A 20,669-nucleotide genomic window follows, 5' to 3' on the forward strand; every position below is an offset into this window, starting at 1 on the left:
AGCACCCACCAACTATTTGTCTTTGATTCCAACAAGAGTTACCTGGAAAAGCACTCTGATTCTCTTTCCTGTTTTGGCTTGCTTTTCCTTGTCCAGATTTACAATAATTGGCCTTGTAGATGGGGCACTGGGACCACTGGTAAGTGGAGCTGGGGGATGGGCTTCTTGCCATTGTAGTACCACATTGGCTTCCATCCACAGCTGCAACTCTGGGAGCGCCCTGAGGTGGCAGCTTCCCGGCATTTGCTTAAGGCACAGTAAGTGTTGCACTTTAGAAGGTGACTAGACCCAGGCCAGGGAACACTTGACTGGTTTGTGGCCCTTAGGGCATACATATCCTTTTGGCATGCCAGCCCTCAGCAAAGACCATGGCGTGAATCCCTCACACATAACTTTAAGATGTCATCAAGGCGGACAGCCTGATGCCTGGCCAGGAACCTGACTCCTCATTACGAAAGTGTCCATCTAAGTTGAACGAAACAGATGGTTGGCACCCACCTTAAATTCCCCCATCAGACAATCTGCCCGCAAAGAATGGGAATTATAAACCTGGAAGAAAGAAGAGCCATGAGAAGCTTCCTGGCTTTATCTGGCAGTTAGAGAGCATGACCTTTCTTCTCTGTAGCCCCCTTACCCGAATGCTGATGATCTCATCCATCAGTTCAGAAGGGGTCATGTGGATGTTGTAGAAAAATAACTGTCAAAACGGAAGAGAAAAATGTTTGAATGTTAAGAGAGGTGGAGTCAGGTTTAGTGTGATCCAATGCTACAATGTGGGAACTCTCCTAAAAAATGATAAAACATAACCCCCAAGGTAGGTTTGACCATGAGAACGCATTGCAGGGCCCTCAAAAAGGCCACGAAGCTTAAGCAGCATGAGCTTCTTGGCAAACTCACCTTTGCATGTTGGAAAAAGGAAAAAGAGGTATGTAACAACTATAGCATTTATGTAATGAAAGAGACCAGAAATATGCTAACTGATGTAAAGATCTAAGGTTCCTTCCTGCTGCAAATCTCACTAAAATGGGCGCTTGGGGCTTGCATGACCTGGAAAGTTGAGTTGAGTTCCCTACAATTGTCCAGAAAAAAGTTCTTTTTAACCTTTTTAAAAAACATCTGGGATCCACTCAAGGATCATACTACATTTGGTTGTTGTGTCTCTTCAGTTTCCTTTTTTAATTTTAGAGGGAGAGAAAGAGCGAGAGCAGGAGGGAAAGCAGAAGGAGGGGGAGACGAAGAGGGAAAGAATCCCAAGCAGACTCTGCGCTGAGCATGGAGCCAGACCACACACATAGGGCTTGATCTCACGGACCCTGAGATGGTGACCTGAGCTGAAATCAAGAGTCAGACGCTTAACTGACTGTGCCACCCAGGTGCCCCAGCTTTAGTTTCCTTTTATATAGAACCGTGCTCCTGCCTATTTTTGTTATTTATTTTTTTTCTATCAAGATCTGTTGCCTTGTAGAATATCCCACAATCTGGATTTGTGCGAATATTTCCTCACCATTAGATTCAAATTGGCCATTTCACAAGAAATGACACAGATGATATTGATCCTTCTATTATATTATATCAGGACACACACATCAGTTTGTCCCATTACTGATGATAACAAGTTTAATCACTTGGTTAAGAAGATGTAGGTAAACTAGGGATTTTTTTTTTTTTTTAGTAAATAATTTTATCGATTCCTGAACTGATCTGCTTCGAGTCTCAAGTATTTGATTCTTCCCTTTTGCCCAGAGATCTAATCTCAAAAAAAATTCATTATGATGGGAAAATTCTAAGGTGGAGATTCTTGCCGTGCTCCTCAGAATGTAGCGGAGTAAATATTCATCCCGCACGGGGCGCCTGGGTGGCTCAGTTGGTTAAGCGACTGCCTTCGGCTCAGGTCATGATCCTGGAGTCCCAGGATCGAGTCCCGCATCGGGCTCCCTGCTCAGCAGGGAGCCTGCTTCTCCCTCTGACCCTCCTCCCTCTCATGCTCTCTCTCTATCATTCTCTCTCTCTCAATAATAAATAAATAAAAATCTTTAAAAAAAAAAATATTCATCCCGCATGATAAATGCATCACACCTTAGGTGTCAAATTGCCCAGCAGCTTGTCCTCCCTGCAGTCCAGTCTTCTCCTCCCCAGTGAGCCCCTCTCAGGCTTTCCCGAAGTCCACTTAAGTGCCCCCCCCCACCAGCGCACACCCACATCTCCTGTCTGCATTGACACGACTTAGCAGCGTGCTGTTGTCTGCAGCTCATCCAAGTAGGAGAAGTGACAAGTGAGAAGAAGATGGGCCTTCTGTGAAGGGAGGACCAGCCTGAACAAAGGGGGAGAAACTGGAACACCAGAGAGAAGAAACCAGTTCCTTTTATGCACAGGGGCAGGAAAAAGAACAAAAGCTGGAGCCGGGGCTGGGAACTCAGAGGAACGGTGACAGGAAACCATGGTAGGGAAGGCCCGGGCTCAGAGAACCGGGCGTGGGACTCACGCCTGAGGAATCTCAGAAATGCGTCTCCTCCGCAGAGCAAGGCTGGGCTCGGAAACCTCCCCAAACCTCATTTCTCCTCGCAGCCCTGACTGTGGAGTTTTGTGGTACCTGAGGTGACTACCAAGGTATTCAGCGCTTTTGAGGAGTGTTACAGAGAAGAGGTCAGCAGAAGGATTGTATTCTTAGTGTGGGAGGGAAAAGAAAACCCTTTTGGCTCCTAATTGCTTTCCTTTTACATATGTTATTTTTACAGGCCAGGTAGGTTTTGACACCTTTAAAAAGTCAGCCATCGCTGTCCTTGTGAAAATTCTAACATCCACCTTAGAGCTGTGACTGAAACTTGGTATTTTTTTTTTCTTTCATGAGGGTCCAGCATCAACTGGTCTTAATTGTGAAAATGTGCTAGCTGTGCTTTTTTTTTTTTTTAAAGTAGCAAAGCGATCACAGAAATTACTTAGCGATCCCTCAGAGACATCCTGCTGATTAGAAAGAGCAAAGGCAGATGCGGGTGAGTTCACGTGCTCCGCCCTTAGGGGAGCAAGGATCCGTCAGGGCAGGTACCGGCAGCTCTGAGAGCCAGGCCGTGTGATTTCAAGACCCAGTGCTTCTTAAGACTCTTGAACGCTGGAACTCTGCCTTGTCTTTACCAGATGTTGGCCCACAAGATCCCCTTCCACATGGGACAGGGGAGAGGGGGTGGAAGGCAGGAAGGTGGGTATAGATAGAACAGACTCACTGAGCAGAAACCGATATCACGCCCATTTACCTCATCATAAAATGGGTTGTTCCCTCTCTTGATCCTTGTTCGGTGTGTCTGGCCACAGACATGGACCTTGACCACAGGCCTGATGTTGTTGCCACTTAACTGGCGGCCCTCAATCACTCGGACACGGATCTGCAGGCACAGAAGGGGGCTCGTTACTGATCCTTTCCCAGCGCCGGGCGAGAGAATCCTCAGGTGCCAGGTCGGCCCGTCTGCCTGTAAGGATCGCTGAAGGGCCAGGGCAGGTGTGCACGGACTGGGGGTGGCCCCCCTGCTCATTCCCAAGGTGGGGCTGGGGTTGGGTTGGAGAAACCGACAGCAGGAGGAGGGTTGAAACAGTCCAGAGCTGGCCCGGGAAAGGGCAGAGCAGGGCTGGGGGAGAAGCAGGGAGGCGCTGCTCTGAGCCCAGCCTCCCACCTGGTCTGCCTGAGCCTGGGATGTACTAACTCACTCCACCGCTGTCTGCCAAGGAAGCGCCCAGAACTATGAAGATGCACTATTGTGCTTCTATTCTTTCCTACCACCAAGGGGAAGGAGGCGTATAATTCTATTTCTCTGAAGAGCCTCATCTGGCTTGATTCCATCTACTCTTGCATGCAGAACAGAGAGGGACAGCTCTTCTTCTTGGGTTTACGCCCTGATGTCCCATTTTGCTCGTCGGGATGCTGCACATAGCAATAGGTCCTTCCCAGCAGCACTGCAATTGCCAGAAGCTGGGCAATATGGTGGTAAAACCAAAATGTGGGGCCCGCGGGCTGTTCCCACCTGGAAGTCCTGAGGCTTGTTGGACAGCATCCGCCGACTCTTCTTTCCTTTCGTGAGCCTCCGGGCAAGGTGGGTCTCTGACACCATCCCAACTGCCCCCCTGGGCCCAGGGCCCCTGGCTGCACCATCCAACCTGTCTTCATCACCTCCATCTTCCTCCTCGTCTCCTAAAACACCAACAAGGAATCCTGTCAGAGATGGGCCTCATCCTGTGAATGTCCTAACTCAGGTTTCCTGGACACAGTTTTCAGTGTTCCTGAGGTGGCCCAGGAAGGAGCTGCTCCTTCTTGGTGACACTTACTTGGGATGTGCTGTGACTCAGATAGAGTTTCTTTAGGAAAATGTGTTCATGGTGCATCAGGGCGCTCATTCAGGCTGTACTCAAAGTGACCAAGAGAGCACCAGAGACGAAGGGGAGAGCAGGAGGAGAAGGCTCGGTCGGGCCCCGCCCCAAATCACCCAGTTCTGATCTGAGGACCCAGCCTGAGGTCGAGGGGCCTTTCTGCGGTTAGGATGGAGAGGAGAGAAAATCTCGGGGGGGAACCTGGAGCTTGGCAGAGGAGACTTCGACTCCACCATCCCCAGTGCTGGTCTTTTCTGCAGAGATTTACTCCTGAGGTTTCCGTACTGCCTCCTTCCTGCTTGAGCCTCCTGGTTCCCGAATGCCCTCTCCACCCTCACAGAAGATGAGAAATGCATCTCCAGTTTCCTTGCCAAGTACACCAAGGTGGTCTCATGCTCTCCCTCTGCCCACCTCATCTGTCACTTCCACACACATCTGTCTCCTCGTTTATCCCCTTAGCTTCCCTTCATATTCGGGGGGGGAGGGGTTTCCTAATTGATAGAGGGAAGCCCCTCCCAATACCTGAGAGCCTACTTCCTTCTGATTCTTTGGAAACACCCCAAGTGTCTCCCCTGCCCTCTTGAGTACCTCCAGTGGATCCTTCCCCACAGGGCCTTCCCTCTGCCTTCACATAGGCACAGATCCTTCTCTCCTTAAAAAAAAAAACAAAAAACTAAATTCTGCTTACCATGTCTCCCCTTTCTTTTATTCACAAACGCTTTTAAACTCACTGACCAACTTCAGCTTTTCTTGTCTTAATAGACAAAGTGTGAACTCCTGGTAATCTTTGCAGTATAATTTACGAGATCCTATAAGACTAACTACCTTGTCCAAAAAATAATAGCATTCGCACTCCCTACCTTTGGATTCTGAAACTCCTCCTTTACGATGCAAAATCATGTAAGAGACTGAATTTCCATGCGGATACATTTGTCAGTCACTCACACCATAGTATGAGTTAGTTCAGTCTGCCGTGTAGCACAGCTCTTAAAGCTTGGGTTCTGGACTCATGTGGCCTAGGTTCAAATCCCAATTTCGAGCTGTGTGAGTCTGAATAAGTTTGTTGTTTATTTTATTTTATTTATTTATTTGACAGAGAGAGACAGCGAGAGAGGGAACACAAGCGGTGGAGGGGGGAGAGGGAGAAACAGGCTCCCCACGGAGCAGGGAGCCCGATGCGGGGCTCGATCCCAGGACCCTGGGATCATGACCTGAGCCGAAGGCAGACACTTAACGACTGAGCCACCCAGGCGCCCCTGAATAAGTTTCTTAATTTGTTTCAGTTTTCTCATTTGTAAGAAGGGAGAAATAATAGTATTTACCACAGGGTTATTGTAAAGATAAAATTAATCTATATGCAAGCCTTCGATATGGTGCCTAGCACAGAGGAACACGCAATAAATTAATCTTTTTTTTTTTTTTTTTTAACTTTCGTTGAGGGATCAGTTTTGGTGGGAGCACAGAACACTAGAACACTTCCCAGAGAGCAGGCATGAGGTAGGGGTGGGGGCACAGCAGTCAGTGGGCAGCATGGGGGAGGGGGGCACAGAGTTGAGGAAGGGGCAACCACAAGGAAGGAAAAGACCCCCCCCAACCCCCACCATGTACTGCTTTGGAGTTCCGCCCAGGGTGAACCCTCCTTTCACCACCCCTCATTCACGCTCAGCCTATCCAGCCACTTCTGTCTGTAAAGGTCAACCATGACCTCCTCTGGTTAAGCTCAGGGCCCTTTTCTGAGTCTTCCCACCCCACCAAACATGGCCTTGGGCACCAGGACCCATACACACTTCTCTGAGTCCTGCAGCTCTCTTCCTGGTACTCTGACTAAACCTTCTCAGGTTCTTTGTGGGCTCCTTCCATGGCCTGCTCCCCAAGTGTGACTTCCCACACTGTTCCTCAGCCTCCGCTCCGCTGACCTGACGCCCTCTGCATCTACACTTTGGAGTCACAGACGCACAGAGTGTTAGGCTAGAGGGGACTCCGAGATGCCCCGGTCAGACATGCCCCTCACCACAGCGTCCAGAGAAGACCACTGAGGGCTGGAAAGCTGAGGTGACCTGTGAGGTTATTGGGAGCTGAGCTAAAATGAGGGCCAGGTCTTCACCCTACCTCACTGGCTCCAGACTGGGTTTAACGCCAGGCTGCGGGGGAAGGAGGGGCTGTCTGCCTGGTCCCTCAGCACCTCTGTCAGGACACCTGGAAACCCCAGAGAGGCTGAAGGCAGGCAGGGCTACCTCTGCCCTCTGCAAGATAATCTGGGTCTCGTCTACCCCATCTTTGAAGAGGCTTCAAAAGCAAGGCTTACCTGCCACCCATCTTGGGGCGCCAGGGTCTTAGAATGTCTCTCCTCCCATTCTTCACTGGGTGAGCTCCTCAACTCCCTCAAGGCCCAGGTGAAATACACTGGCTCTGGACAGCACCACACATGATCCTACCCAGGGGCGTGGTGTGTGCAGAACGAACGAGGCGACATGGCCCTGCCTTCTTGGGTTCTTCAGCCATGTGAAGCACCTGGATGCTGGCGGGCGCTCTCCGACCTCCAGCCTCAGGGAAACACAGAAGGTCAGGGCCCCCTGCTGCAAACCTGTTCTGAACTGGGCAGTGGCTGGGCGGGATGCCTCTAGGGCTCCTCCCACACACAGCTAAGACAAACTCCCTTCGCCCATCTGGGGCCAAAGCAAGGCTTCCCTGCCTGCTGCAGACTGTTCCATGTGGGGTTGGTGGTTATGGAGGGCAGCAAGCAGAAGGAGGGGTAAATTGTACCCCTTTACGGTGCCGTGCCAGACTCTGTATGAGTCCTCATGAAGCTCTTAATGGATGCTTCCGAAAGACGGCAGGCAACGAAGAGACAGTTTCTTCTAGGAAATACCTTCTGCCATTCAGACTTGAGGCTGAGGGATGGGTCAGAGGAAACCAGCCTGAGTCATGGCGACTGCCAGCATCTTTGTACAGCGGCAGCAGGCTATTTGAGCAGGAAATCTCCCCTTTATGCGGCAGGAAGCTGCACAGCGTTCAACAATGCCACCCTAAGTGTTCCACAAAGAATGAGGGGGCCCTTCAGGCCCTGCCGAGCATACCCTTCTCTGCAAGCTCTCTCATTACCAGGGGTGGGTGGCTGTGTGGGCGGGCCCTGTTGCTGAGACCCAGGCACGAATCTGAACCACAGCCAAGGCGGGGGTCTATAAGGATGACTCTTCCTGACCACAGAGGGCAACATTATGTTGGAAACCATGGACTAAATAGAAAGTTGCTGGTTGTATTTGCTTCCTTGTATTTGCTGGCTGTAACAAAGAACCACTAACTGGGTGGCTTACAACAATAGAAATTTATTCTCTGAGAGTTCCAAACCCTAGAACGAGGGTGTTGGCAGGCCCATGCTCCCTCAGGGCCACCACCTCATCTAAACCTCTTCCATTCCTTGATGGAGAGTCCTTTCCGGAATTTTTTTTTTTTTAAGTTGGCTCCATACCCAGCATGGAGCTTAGTGTGGATCCTGAGATCAAGACCTGAGCTGAAATCAAGAGTCAGATGCTTAACCAGTTGAGTCACCTAAGTGTCCCCTTTCTGGAATATGCTTTTTTTGCGGGGGGGGGGGGGGGGGGGTCACAGCAACCCTGTTTTTCTAGAGTCCTAGAATGTCATTCTCTGCCTGTGATATTTTGTAATATTAATTTTAGAGAAAAATCCTTCCTTGCCTCTTATTAGCTGGTGGCTCCTGGCATTCCTTGGCTGTGGCTGCATCCTTCCAATCTCTGCCTCTGTCATAACGTGGCCTTCTCCCCTGTGTATCTGTGTATCCTCATCTCTTTTTATAAGGATACCAGCCACTGGATTTAGGGCCTGCCCTAATCCAGTATGATTTCATCTTAGTTAATTACATCTGCAAAGATCCCATTTCCACATAAGGTCACCTTTCGAGGTTCTGTGTAGGAATTTGGAAGGGACGCTATTCAACTCCGACAGAGGCCATCTTCTGTATCTTTCCAGTGTGTTCCATCTATTACTCCAGTCCACAGTCTGCAGCCACACAGGCCCTCCCAACCTATCGACCACACCACCTCCCCGGCCCCTCCCCCTGCCACTGTCTTCACATCCTTTTCTCCTGACCTGTGCTAGAGTTTGTGCTTTAATACTGCCATGCTCCTCTTCGTCCCTCAACTCCTTCCTTTCTCTGGCTTATTGTACTCACCTGGTTCATTCAACCTCCACTCCCCCCACCCCTTCATCCAGGAGCCGAACTTGGCTGAACACTCATCTTCCTGACTCATCTCACTTTAATTTCATGATCACACACCTTAAGTGGACTCACAGGACTCTCTGGCCATCCTACCATATTTCCAAGGCATCTATTCAAAGTTTTCCCGGGTCCTGATCTTAGAAGGCCACTCATTAGCCTACAAAGTCAAATCACTTCACCCTTCTGAGCTTCCACCTATTTTGCACCTCAAACGCTTCCGATACCCTCTCCATCCTTTCACTGCCAGCTGATGAACTTGCTTCTTATTTCATTGAGAAAACAGCCAATCAGAAGAGAATATCCTCATCCTCCCAACTCCAAGTCAACCTTCCTACCTGCATCTGTTGTCTGCCTTCCTCCTGCTACAATCACTAAACTGTCTGGGAACCCAACCTGGGGTCAGTCCTTCCGTATGTGCACAGATCTCATCTCCTCTCCCTACTCACAGATTCTACTTCTGTAATTTCTGCCTCTGTAACCGCTCATCAGTTTTCCCTTCTCTGCTGATCATTCCCAAATGTGCTGAAATAGAGCCCACAATAAAAAGCAAAAAACCAACAAAACAAAAACTTTCCTTGACTCCATAGCACCCCCTATAGTTACTGCTCTCTTCTTCTCTTAACTGTCACTTGGGCCATGACAAGCTCTTCACAATTCCTTTGTATGAATGCTATCCTGCCTCTCCAACAATTACCATGACACTCGGTCAGACCCTACCAAGCTTCTGACTGCAGCCAACACGGACCTGCAGCCTTTCTGAATGTCAGCAACCCTCTATGTGACCCACACGTGGTTATAAACGATGCTTCACTTAACACTTACCAATGGCTCTCCATCACAACTCCACAACTTAACACAAGTCTTCATGTTTCCTGAGATGTAGTCTTGGCGTCTATTCCTGCAAACTGCCCCTGTATGTCATTACTGGTGACAGTGATGGCTGTCTGTTTGTTCCACCCAGTGCTGAAGAGCTGGCAGCCCCTAGGGGACCTTAGGTTACAGTCGTTTGCCTCTGGCTCGCCCGACTGTGCCCTTCCCCAGTGGGATGAACCTCCCTCCTTCAGGCTCCCGTGCTATCCTACTGTAGCATAAGAGAATGAGCTATCAGTCACTCAGATGTCACCAGATCTGCAGGCCAGCCCTTCCCCGCCCTCACTCTCATCCCGTGAGAGCTTCCCCATGAAGACAACTCCTAGCAGTGGCTGAAGAAGAGAGACACTTGCCCAGTCACCACTCAGCTTCCTCCTGGCCCGTAATACACACCCCCTCCCCCAGCCAGCAGCCCCAACACTATTCCATGCCTCTCGTCTTCCCACCTAGGCTCTAATCGGGCCAGCATTCCATCTAATCATCTTCCATTCCTTGATGGAGAGTTCTTTCTGGAATATTTTATGCCTTTTTTTTTTTTTTTTCTGGTCACAGCAACTCTTTTTCTAGAGTCCTGGAATACCAGCCTCTGCCTGTGATATTAATTTTGCTTCTCATGACAAAGTTTTGTTAAGTGGTTAAGGCAGAATTTAATTACCTTGGGCCAAAAGTCACTGCTAAATCAGAACAAAGGGCTGGTATCATACCATCAGTGCAAGTTAAAAAGTGCAAAGCAGAATGGGAGAGAGGAAGTTTCTAAGCATGAAAACATTTTGGAGATAACATGCTGATTTAGTTGTAAGGTTGAGTAATAACTTCTCTGGGTTTCTAGCATGTGGGAAGTTACGTGAATACATGTCTGCATTCAACCATAAGAAATTCATTACCCTCCACCCTGATTCTTGGGTAAATAGCACACATGCACTAAGAATTTTCTGGAATGGTTCTATACATAGACCAGAGCAAAGGTATCATGGAAGAGCCTCTAACCAAACAGTGATGCAAACACAGGCTTGCAGGGAAATCTTGGCAGCATCTGCCTTGGATCAATTGAGCTGTGATCCAGTCTAGCAGTCTAGTTGACCAAAGAGCTCCGACTGAGTCTGGGCAAGATAATGTTAACCAGATAAAATGCTCAACCCCAGGGCTTCTTAAAGTGAGCTCCAAATTCTCTTCTCATCAGGATCTCCTGGAAGTTCCTATTAACCATAGAGACTGTGAGGGGGGGGGGGTCCCTTCAGTCCAGCTAAGACATACTCTCTGGATGTAGGTGATGGAAATCTGCACATTTAAAGATCTCCCTTGATGATTTTTACTGTGTCTAAAATTTAAGAGCCACTTGTTTATTATGATCACTTTGGTTTTCTGAAATACCTTGAAAAAAAAAATAGGCCTAGTAGAATCAGTTTGCTGGACAATGTCAAATAGAGGCCCAATCCTGGAAAGAGTGCCTCCAACAATTTTCTAGCACACTGATAATTTTCCAGTTCAGTTCTGACCAAGTCAGTCCCTTCTTCAACATGTTCCATGGATCCCCATGGTCTGTCCAAGAACAAATGTCTCAGTCTGGCATGCCCAGCCCTTGGGAATATGCTTCCCTCTTACTACACCTCTGAATGAATCAGTCACTTTCATCTATTCACTAGTGTTCCCCAAAATGCCCTTCTTGAAAAGAAACATTTAAACCATATCCATTGCCTAGGTATGATTCACTTAATTCACTCAACCAACCAAGCATTTATTGAACAATTATGACTTAGTGCTAGGCACTAAGAATACACAGTTGAAATAGCTGAAAAAGTACTTTCTCTAAAAAAATTGTGTCCCATGCAATAATCTGCTTAGTCCTCTGTTGAGGAATATATTATATCAGCTCTGACCTATACTTATTCATGTTTATATGCTTATATCTTACCTTTCTACTGAAATGCAAGCTCCTTGGTGGCAGACAATGCCATTCTCACCTCTGTATGCCCCAGGTGTCAGTAAACGTTTTCTAAACTGAATTGAATTGATTTTATTCAAATTCAATTAGCCAACTTATTTACCTCATTATAAACTGGACGGAATTTAATTTTAAGCATGGTGACTTTAGTGTTCATGGAATGAAATAAATTTGAAGTGGCAATGTCTAACTGTGAATGAGTTTTTGCATTTCTGTTGTTGAACAATGCACCAATTTAACAGATGGTTCTTCAAAAATAGATGTGAGATTTTAAAAATAGTTCATTCCGGCTACAGGAATGTAGGCTCCAGTCAAGCTAACTGACAGCTGGTGAATCAAACTGGCAAGGTAACAGGTTTTCAGGAAGTCAAGCCTGTCATCTGGGTCATCCCACCCTTCTATCACGGGAACAGTCTTGGAGGTGGGTCAATGAAAGAGGTACTTCTGACACCACACATGTGCAGTCAAACCACCAATGCCCAGGGTCTATCATCTTTGTCATCTTGATATAAGAGCTCTAGGAAAACATTCCTTATAAACAAACCCCTTAGCTACAACACCAAAGACACAATCCTCAAAAGAAATAATTGATAAACAGGACTTCATTAAAAGTAAAACCTTCTGCTCTGCAAAAGACAATGTCAAGGTAACGAGAAGACAAGCCAAAGACTGGAAGAAAATATTTGTAAAAGACACAACTGATAAAGGACCGTTATCCTTTATATATACAAAATATACAAAGAACTCTTAAAACTCAAGGAAAAAAACAACTTGATTAAAAAGTGGACCAAAGACCTTAACAGACAGCTCACCAAAGATACAGATACACAGATGGCAGATAAGCATATGAAAAGATGCTCCAAAATCCTATGTCAACAGGGAAATACAAATTAAAACAATGAGATACCACTATACACCTATTAGGATGACCAAAATCTGGAAGACTGATAACACCAAATGCTGGCGAGGATGTGGAGCAACAGGAACTCTCATACATTGCTGGGAGGAGTGCAAAATGGTACAGCCACTTTGTAAGACTGTTTCGCAGCTTCTTACAAAACTAAACATACTCTTCCCATGCGATCCAGCAATCATGCTCCTTGGTATTTACCCAAAGAGGCTGAAACTGTATCGTCACACAAAATCCACACACGGATGTTTATAGGAGCTTTATTCATAATTGCCCAACTTGAAAGCAACCAAGATGTCCTTCAGGAGGTGAATGGATGAATAAACTGTGGTATATCCAGACAATGGAATATTATTCAGTGCTTTAAAAGTGAGCTATCAAACCATGAAAAGACATGGGAAAATCTTAAATGCATACTACTAACTCAAAGCCAATCTGAAAAGACTGCATACTATACGATTCCAACTCGAGGACATTCTGGAAAAGGCAAAACTATGGGGACAACAAAGAGATCAGGGGTCACCAAAGGTTGGGTGGGGAGATGAATATGCAAAGCACAGAGGATTTTAGGGCAGTGAAAATACTCTGTATGATATTAAAATCATGGATATATGTCATTATACACTTGTCCAAACCCTAAAAAATACACCACCAAGAGTGAACTCTAAGGGAAACTAGGACTTTGGATGACTATGATGTGTCAACATAGGTTAATCCTTTGTAAAAATTGTACCATTCTGATGAGTGACACTGATGATGGGGAAGACTATGTACATCTGAAATCTCTGCTATCTTCCTCTCAATATTGTGCTAAACCTAAAACTGCTCTAAAAGAAAACAAAGTCCTCAAATACACACACAGACACACACAAGCCCCTCAGTATCCAATTCCTGGGATCTATGGTCAATTTTTTTCAATTTCCAGGGGTGAATTTTCTTGAGAATCTTCACTTTTGTGTTCTATCATTAATATTTCAAATTTCTTCTATGCAGGACTCACTGGGTGGATGGTAATCTTTAAAATCGGTATTGGTAATCATGAACAGTGGTTATCTCCGGAGGATGGGACTGCAGAAGATTTGCACTTTCTGTGTTTTACATTTCTGTAATGTGTACAGAAATAGAAGCAGGTATTATAAGCAGGTATTGCTTTTATACTCAAAAAGAAGATCAACAAGTTCAAATTTTTAAAAAACTTTGTAAAGATCTGTATAAATTAGAGGAAGCAGACTCATTACTTTGACATAGAATGGTAAAGTTTTTTAAAGAGTCAATTGAAAGGAAGGGAAAAAAAGAAATTCTGGGCCAGATGTTCTGTTTAGGTTATTAAAGTATGTGATGACAGGAGGTCTGACTGTCTTGCTGTTATTTCTCTGCCTTATATTTATTGGTCTTATCTTCCCCCAAGACTGTAAGTTATTGTTTTTTTGGGGGGGTTTTTTCCTTAGTGTCTTCCCTAGCATGAAGTTGTAGTGAGCATCCAAAGATACCTTTGCTTAGTTGAACTGAATTGTCTTACTAAGACAAAAAAGGTTTTCCCTTGAGACATCCAAATAACCCAGGATATTGAAAGTTTTGGGTTTTTTTTAAGTGCTGAAAAAGCTGGATTACAAAGCCTACATTCAGAATGTCACCCTTGACCCGGCTTTGGTGAATAGTTATCTTATAGAGCAAAGACAGCACTTCCAGGTTAAAGAACCCTGTTCATTTTTTAAAGTACGAAATTTCATTTTGTCATCTCACACTTAAAATGATACTGCCCTGCAGACACAGCTCATTTCCTGGCCGGCCACTGTTAAAACTCTCTGTTTCAAACCCAAATAAAAGGAGCCCAGGTCCTGGTTTCTCTATCTCCATCCAGCAGTTATCAGGGATTCTAGAGACCTTCTGGGACAAACCTTGGCCAGCTGCCATCACGGAGCCTGCTGGGAGTGAGATTCCTAAGAAAATGGGTGAACTCCCAGTCTACAAACACTGCTGGAGCTTTAGTGCTGCCAAAACAATCCAGGAGCCTAGACGGCAAGGATTTTCTCCCCACTGGGTTTAAAAGTTCAGAGTTGGTGCTCTTCTCATTTTTTCCCCTTTTTCCCTTTGCTCCCGAGAAATCGCATAATTTCTGAGCTTGGCCTGACCTTGGTCCATCTCAGGAGATGGGACCTTCCCCTACATTCTCAAATAGCTTGGTAAATTGCTTATTCTCAAAGTCTCTCTGGTTCACTAGGACACAACCTTTTTCTTTTTCTTTTTTTAAAGTCATCCCAACGTGACTTTGAGCCAAGCCAGATCATTCTTTCCCAATAGGTCTGATATTTAGAGGAAACAATTTGAATGTTCATACAGAGTGCGCCACCCAACTGAGCTCATGACTACACGCCTGGAACTGTTTTTGTAATAACAGTAATAAAATGATAACAATAGCCACCACTAAGGTAGCACTTCCTGTACAGCAGGCACTGAGCTAAGTGCTTCATATGCCTCATCTCATTTAATCCTTGCAACAGCTTTCTAATCTAAGTGCGTTATCCCCACCTTACTGTAAAGCAAGTTGAGATCCAGAGAGGCTAAGCGACTTGCCCAAGGTTACACGGCAGATTAACAACAGACACAGAATCCAACGTAGGCCAGTCTGGCCCCAAAGCCCTTTTTCTTATAATGTGACGCTTTCTCTACACCTGGACTGAACGTACCTGGAGGGCCGGAGCTGTACCCTAAAGCATTTATCACCCAGCACTGCAGCATCTAGCGATAGGTCGAGAAACCCAGCAACCACTTTCTTTGTTTCATAAACACTAAGAAATGGTGTGGCACCAGCTTACTGTAAACTCTAAGTTTACTCCTTTTACTTGAATGATCCACAGTATTATTTTTCCCCTAGAGCCCTGGAGGAAGCGTTAACACAAAAGGGCTCATTTAACGTTTTGGCTCTTGAAATGAAATGAACACAATGGAACTGCCTTTTATCTACCAGTGTACCGGGATAATAGGTCCTCCCAGAAGCCACGCCCATCTATAAACCTCAGAATGTGACCTCATTTGGAAATAGGGTCTTTGAGGATGTAATCAAGCTAAAATGAGATCACACTGGATTAAGGTGGGCTAATTCAACTACTGGGGTCCTTGTTACAAGGGGTGAAAAATTGGACACACCCAGGGACCACACCCTGTGAAGACAGAGGCAGAGACTGGAGTGGTAAATCTACAAGCCTAGGAATACAAAGGATTATCAGCAACCACCAGAAGCTAGGACAGAGGCCTAGAACAAAATTTCCCTCGGGTCCCCGGAAGGAACGAACCCAGTCCACATCTTTTGATTTCTAGCCTCCAGAACTGTGAGGGAATCAATTTCTCTTGTTGAAGCCTGCCAGTTGATGGGGCTTAATTACAGCAGCTCTAGAAAATGAATAAATAGGATCTGGCTAGGAAAGATGTCAATGTGAGAAAAGGTACCAGATCCTCCCAATTCAGAGGCAATTCCAGATATCCTGCCAGTTGGGGCTGCCTTTTGCAGGCCAGACAGTACCTACTGTCCTTCTCGGCCTGGTGACAGCAGGCTTCAGGTAAATCCTAGTGACAGGAGGCTTTAAAGAAGGGGTGAGACAAAGTTATCAGATGATTTGAACCAAATTCTGATTTGAGAATGTGGCAATAGAATGGGAAGATGGAAAAGGAAGGGTATATTTTGTCTAAGGCTGTGAAATGAATACTGTATCATGTCTAATAATTACAATAAAACTAGGTTTGGGAAAAATTTATAATAATTACCAATATGATAAAATAGAATATTTAAAAAATACAAGGAAGAAAACAATACATCTATCAAAAGCTAAAGAAAACTCAATAAATAGATTCAATAAACAAGAATTTCCTGAAGTAAGAAGAAATATATCACCACAGAGTAATCACTACATCATTGAAGGGGGTTAATTACCTTTAAAAGGTGACAAATTTTGATAAGTTATATACTATTTTCTTTTTTTTTTTTTTTTAAGATTTTATTTATTTGACAGGGAGAGACACAGTGAGAGAGGGAACACAAGCAGGGGGAGTGGGAGAGGGAGAAGCAGGCTTCCCGCTGAGCAGGGAGTCTGATGTGGGGCTCGATCCCAGGACCCTGGGATCATGACCTGAGCCGAAGGCAGACGCTTAACGACTGAGCCACCCAGGCACCCTAGTTATATGCTATTTTCAAGAAGATGATGTTATTTGCAACCTATAAAATGGCAACCTATAAAATGCCCCCAAATAATCCCTGCCTCCAAGTATTCTTGTCTTCATATAATTTTCTCTCCTTGACTATAGGTTGCATTTAGTGAGTCTAATAAATAGAATAGGACAGAAAAAAAAAAAAGAAGAAGGGGTGAGAAAGCAATGGGTAGGACCAGTCGGTTCAGCCCCTGATGGTGTGCTGTTCTGGACTGGACTGTTTCCCCCGGGTCTTATCTGTCACTGCTGCCATGGCAGCAAAAGGACCACGGCTATTCTTGGGCCATTCAGGGCTCCTGAGGGCTGAGAGTACCTGAGCAGCACGCAGTGTGCCCCGCGCGCTGCTGGGCGTGGGGGGCGTGGGTGGGGGGGCGTGTAGAGGCGCTGCAGGCATGCTGGGGCTGTGTCAGTTCCGAGCGTCCCCAAGGGAGAAGGGGCCAGATGACCCATGTTAAACCCTTACAAGTACTTGGTCAAGAAGTGAGCCAGAACCTCAATGATGGGCCACCCAAGGGGTGTGGGTGAGTGGGGACAGTGGTTGGGATCAGGCAGGAGGGGAGGTAGCATGGCAGGTGCCAAGTAAACCACTTGGGCTCCTGAGAGCTGAGTTCCAAACCAAGAAAAATGAAAAGACAGGCCCCAAGGAGCCAAGCCTGGCAGGAACAAGTGCCAAGGTGCCCTCCCAGGAAGAACTTCCAGGCAGCAGGTAAGTGTGCAGGACATGGGAGCCCTTCTTTCCTGGGGCATGTGCCAGGGCTAGGGAAACATGGGTATTTGGCGAGGCATCTCAGGGAAGAGGAAGGGACGGAGACACTTTTAGCATCACATCACCTTGGAAAACCGCTAAGAGGAGGTCAAACTTGGCTGTGTGAAAGGCCTAATTGTCTCATAGACTTCCCTCCACCTGAGGCCCAAAGTCCTCCCCAGAGCCGGCAGCCCCAACCCCATCCAAAGCAGCATCCGATGCCCTGAATGGCCGATAATCCCGGTCAGAGAACAGGGAGCAGGAGGTGAGCCATGCCGAGGGAAACAACTAATTAAAGGACCAAGGGGCTGTTCAGGGGCTGGGACAGAGTCAAGGCCGAGGGAGAGAAAGAGGCTCCAATCCCAGGGCGCTAGCAATGAGACTGGTGACTGGGAGGGCAGCCTGCGGATCACACACTTAGGAAGCAAAGAGACACATGAAGAGAGCAGAGGCCACTCCTGTAGCTTAACCACCAGGGACATTCTAACAATGGGTAGAAGCTACAAACCCGGAGCAAAGCCTTGCTTGGGATCTTCCGCTGGAGCCTGTGTGTTGAACGGGCCCACGGTGAGGCTGGTCCATAAGGGGCTGTCTGACCCTTCTCCTCTCCCCTGAAGGGCATCTCACAAACAACTGTTATGTCCCAGTTTGGGGCAGCTCCACCTGCCTCACGGGGCCCTGTCCAGTATCATGACAAAGAAGGCTTTCTTGGTGTCTTGACTAGATTACCCCCGGCGCAGGCTGGGCCTTCCAAAGGGTCAGCTTACCTTCCGTGACTGACACGCTGGTCCCACTGGGGTCATTTGGATGTGGAGCGGAAGGTGGATCATAGCCAATCACCAAGTCAATGGTGGCCTAGGTAGAAATAATTCATTGCAGAAGAATCAGTGCAGGGTAATAGACTCAATGCAAACTAAATCAGCAGGAGCAAAAAGTTCTGGAAGGGGCGAGCAGGAGCATGGGAAAGTGAGAAGAGGAGGGGAGAAGGATCACACACGTTCCACTGTTTCTATCCTCCCTCTTGTGAGCATGGCAGGCAGGAAAACCCGGGAAAGGAGTTACCTGTTGTAGGTTGCCAAGTGTACCATTGCTAAGGGGCAACCTCACTAACTGGAGCAAAGTTGTGATAAGCAAGCATGAACTTGTAATTAGCCTCCATCCTAGACTTGAGATGGTCTCCAGTCACAGAGGCTCATTTTACATGGTTGAGTTAGTTGTTTGCACCTTGACTTCTTTATTCATCACTGAAGTTTATTTTCATTTTTCTCTTCTCTCTCTAAAAATAACTTGAGCGACTAACAAAAATTACATAACAATGTGATTCATAAAACAGGATAAAAAAGGGAATCAAGTCTGATAAAAGAGAAAATAAATATGCAAATCATGAAGTTTAAGATAATTGCATCTTGCATAAAATGTGACTCCAAGATGGCTAGGAACCAAGGCAAGAAGGAGAACAGAAAATGTTGTGTAACTTTCATTTTCAGAAAGGAAGAAAACATACTAGTTCCTTACAGGAAATAAAGTCATTCCCACTTTTAAAATCTGAGATAAATTTTTCACATGGGGCATTCCTTTAGGGCAGAGTTTCCTATACTTACGTATTTCATGAACCTACACAATTTCAAAAAGGTTTCCTAGAGAGCGTCAACATAGGGATGCTAACCCAAGCCCACCACTACTATCTACTGTTACGATAACTTCACAAAAGAAATGAATTTTAACAGCAAAAATGAGGAAGGACAAACCTCAGAATAAACGGAATCCTTTGCAAATATGGATGGCGCACGCGGCGCACACCCACACACCTGCATGTACACACCCAAGTTACCAGTTAAAATACAGACATGATATTTAGCACATAGTCATACTGAAAAATTATTCATTGTTTATCTGACATTCAAATTTCAGTGGGCATCCCATACTTCCACCTGCCGCTCCTATGACACGTGGTAAACTCTAGTACATGCATACATTCGAGAGCACGCACGCACATGCCATATTGCTTTTTTTCATCCGTCTGTTCATCAGTGAATACTCCCTCATGGATCAGCACATTCTGTGGCCAACTTAGGAACTACAGATCTGGGAGACACAAAGGAGGCTCCCAACAACAGTTTCGTGGCAAATAAAGAATCATAAGAGCAGCATCCCATGGCTACCTATGCCAAAGACCCAGGCCACGACCTGAAGGCTGAATGCAAGCAGCACTAAGGAGCTCAACTGCTAAACCTAAGTGAAGAATCAAACTTTCAAAACTTAGAAGAGGACATGGATGGCTCAACTTCTGAATCAGTGATTTCCTGATAACATCAGGAATCCCAGAAGTGCTCCAGTTCTATGTGTGCTTGCTTCTGTGCTTAAAAAAAAACAAAACAAAAACAGGGCGCCTGGGTGGCTCAGTCGGTTAAGCATCTGCCTTCGGCTCAGGTCGTGATCCCAGAGTCCTGGGATCGAGTCCCGCATTGGGCTCCCTGCTCTGTGGGGAGCCTGCTTCTCCCTCTCCTCCCCACTTGTTGCTCTCTCTCTCTCACTATCTCTGTCTTTCTCTTTCAAATAAATAAAATCTAAAAAAAAAATTAAAAATCTTAAAAAACAAAAACAAAAACAAAACCAGCCAGACACATCACTGACTTGTACCATCTTTCCTAAGTATCGTTTCTCTCAGCCAGGTTTTGGAAAAATAGATGACAGACGACATTCTGAGTTTATGTTTTAGAAGTTTGGGAGCCTAGACCAACAAAATAGACATTCTCAATAGGCTTTGAGAAGCCTAACCTGTAGTCTTGCCTACAGGGATGACCTATTTTAGTACAAAATTTTCTTCCTTTGTCCAGGCTCCCAAGCAAAATAAATTGATTGGAAAATAAAGGTGTTAGAGGTTAATGGGGCAAGCATGGTAGCTTTATGAGCACTGTTAGCAATCAAATGAAATCTGAGAGCTATGAGCTTTGAGTCCATTTCTTTCTTTTAAGTGCACTCAAGAAAGAGAATTCTGGGTTCGCATCAGACAATATCAGTATGTACTTATTTAGAGAGGCTGTGGTCAGAAAACAGTCAGCTGCCAATCAGTGATAAACATCATGATATTCACATCTTGATGTTCCAAGGTAATACTAATGAAATACCTTCTACAGAATGTTTCAGAGCATGTCTGAGACACACAGCTATGCTCACCACACAAATGTAAACACCCAAGGGGATATGCACAGAACTATACCAAGAGAGGGTCCCACTCACTCTAGAGCATTTTCTTCTGTCAGAGAAAATCAAGTTTATCTAATCTATTAGCTCTGTGATTGCAAGTATAGGATAAGGCCATACCATTTGCAAGTGGACCTGTTATCTCAAAACCAGTAGGGGTGTGTGTGTGTGTGTGTGTGTGTGTGTGTGTGTGTGTGTGTGTGTG

General features: G+C 46.0%; 1 protein-coding gene across 2 annotated transcripts in view; it reads right to left on the reverse strand.

Moving 5' to 3' along the window:
* The window catches only part of MYOF (myoferlin), a 152,592-nt gene that overhangs the window by 87,749 nt on the left and 44,174 nt on the right, over nucleotides 1-20,669 (reverse strand). For both annotated transcript variants that reach the window (XM_021699796.1, XM_021699795.1), the window contains exons 5-9: nucleotides 18,028-18,115; nucleotides 4,011-4,177; nucleotides 3,249-3,377; nucleotides 635-697; nucleotides 499-549 (exon numbers count right to left, since the gene is read on the reverse strand). In XM_021699796.1, coding sequence (XP_021555471.1) covers nucleotides 499-549; nucleotides 635-697; nucleotides 3,249-3,377; nucleotides 4,011-4,177; nucleotides 18,028-18,115 — 498 coding nt within the window. The remainder of the gene's footprint in view (nucleotides 1-498; nucleotides 550-634; nucleotides 698-3,248; nucleotides 3,378-4,010; nucleotides 4,178-18,027; nucleotides 18,116-20,669) is intronic.

The sequence above is a fragment of the Neomonachus schauinslandi genome, chromosome 6 (assembly GCF_002201575.2).
Source record: "Neomonachus schauinslandi chromosome 6, ASM220157v2, whole genome shotgun sequence".
Taxonomy (NCBI): Eukaryota; Metazoa; Chordata; class Mammalia; order Carnivora; family Phocidae; genus Neomonachus; species Neomonachus schauinslandi.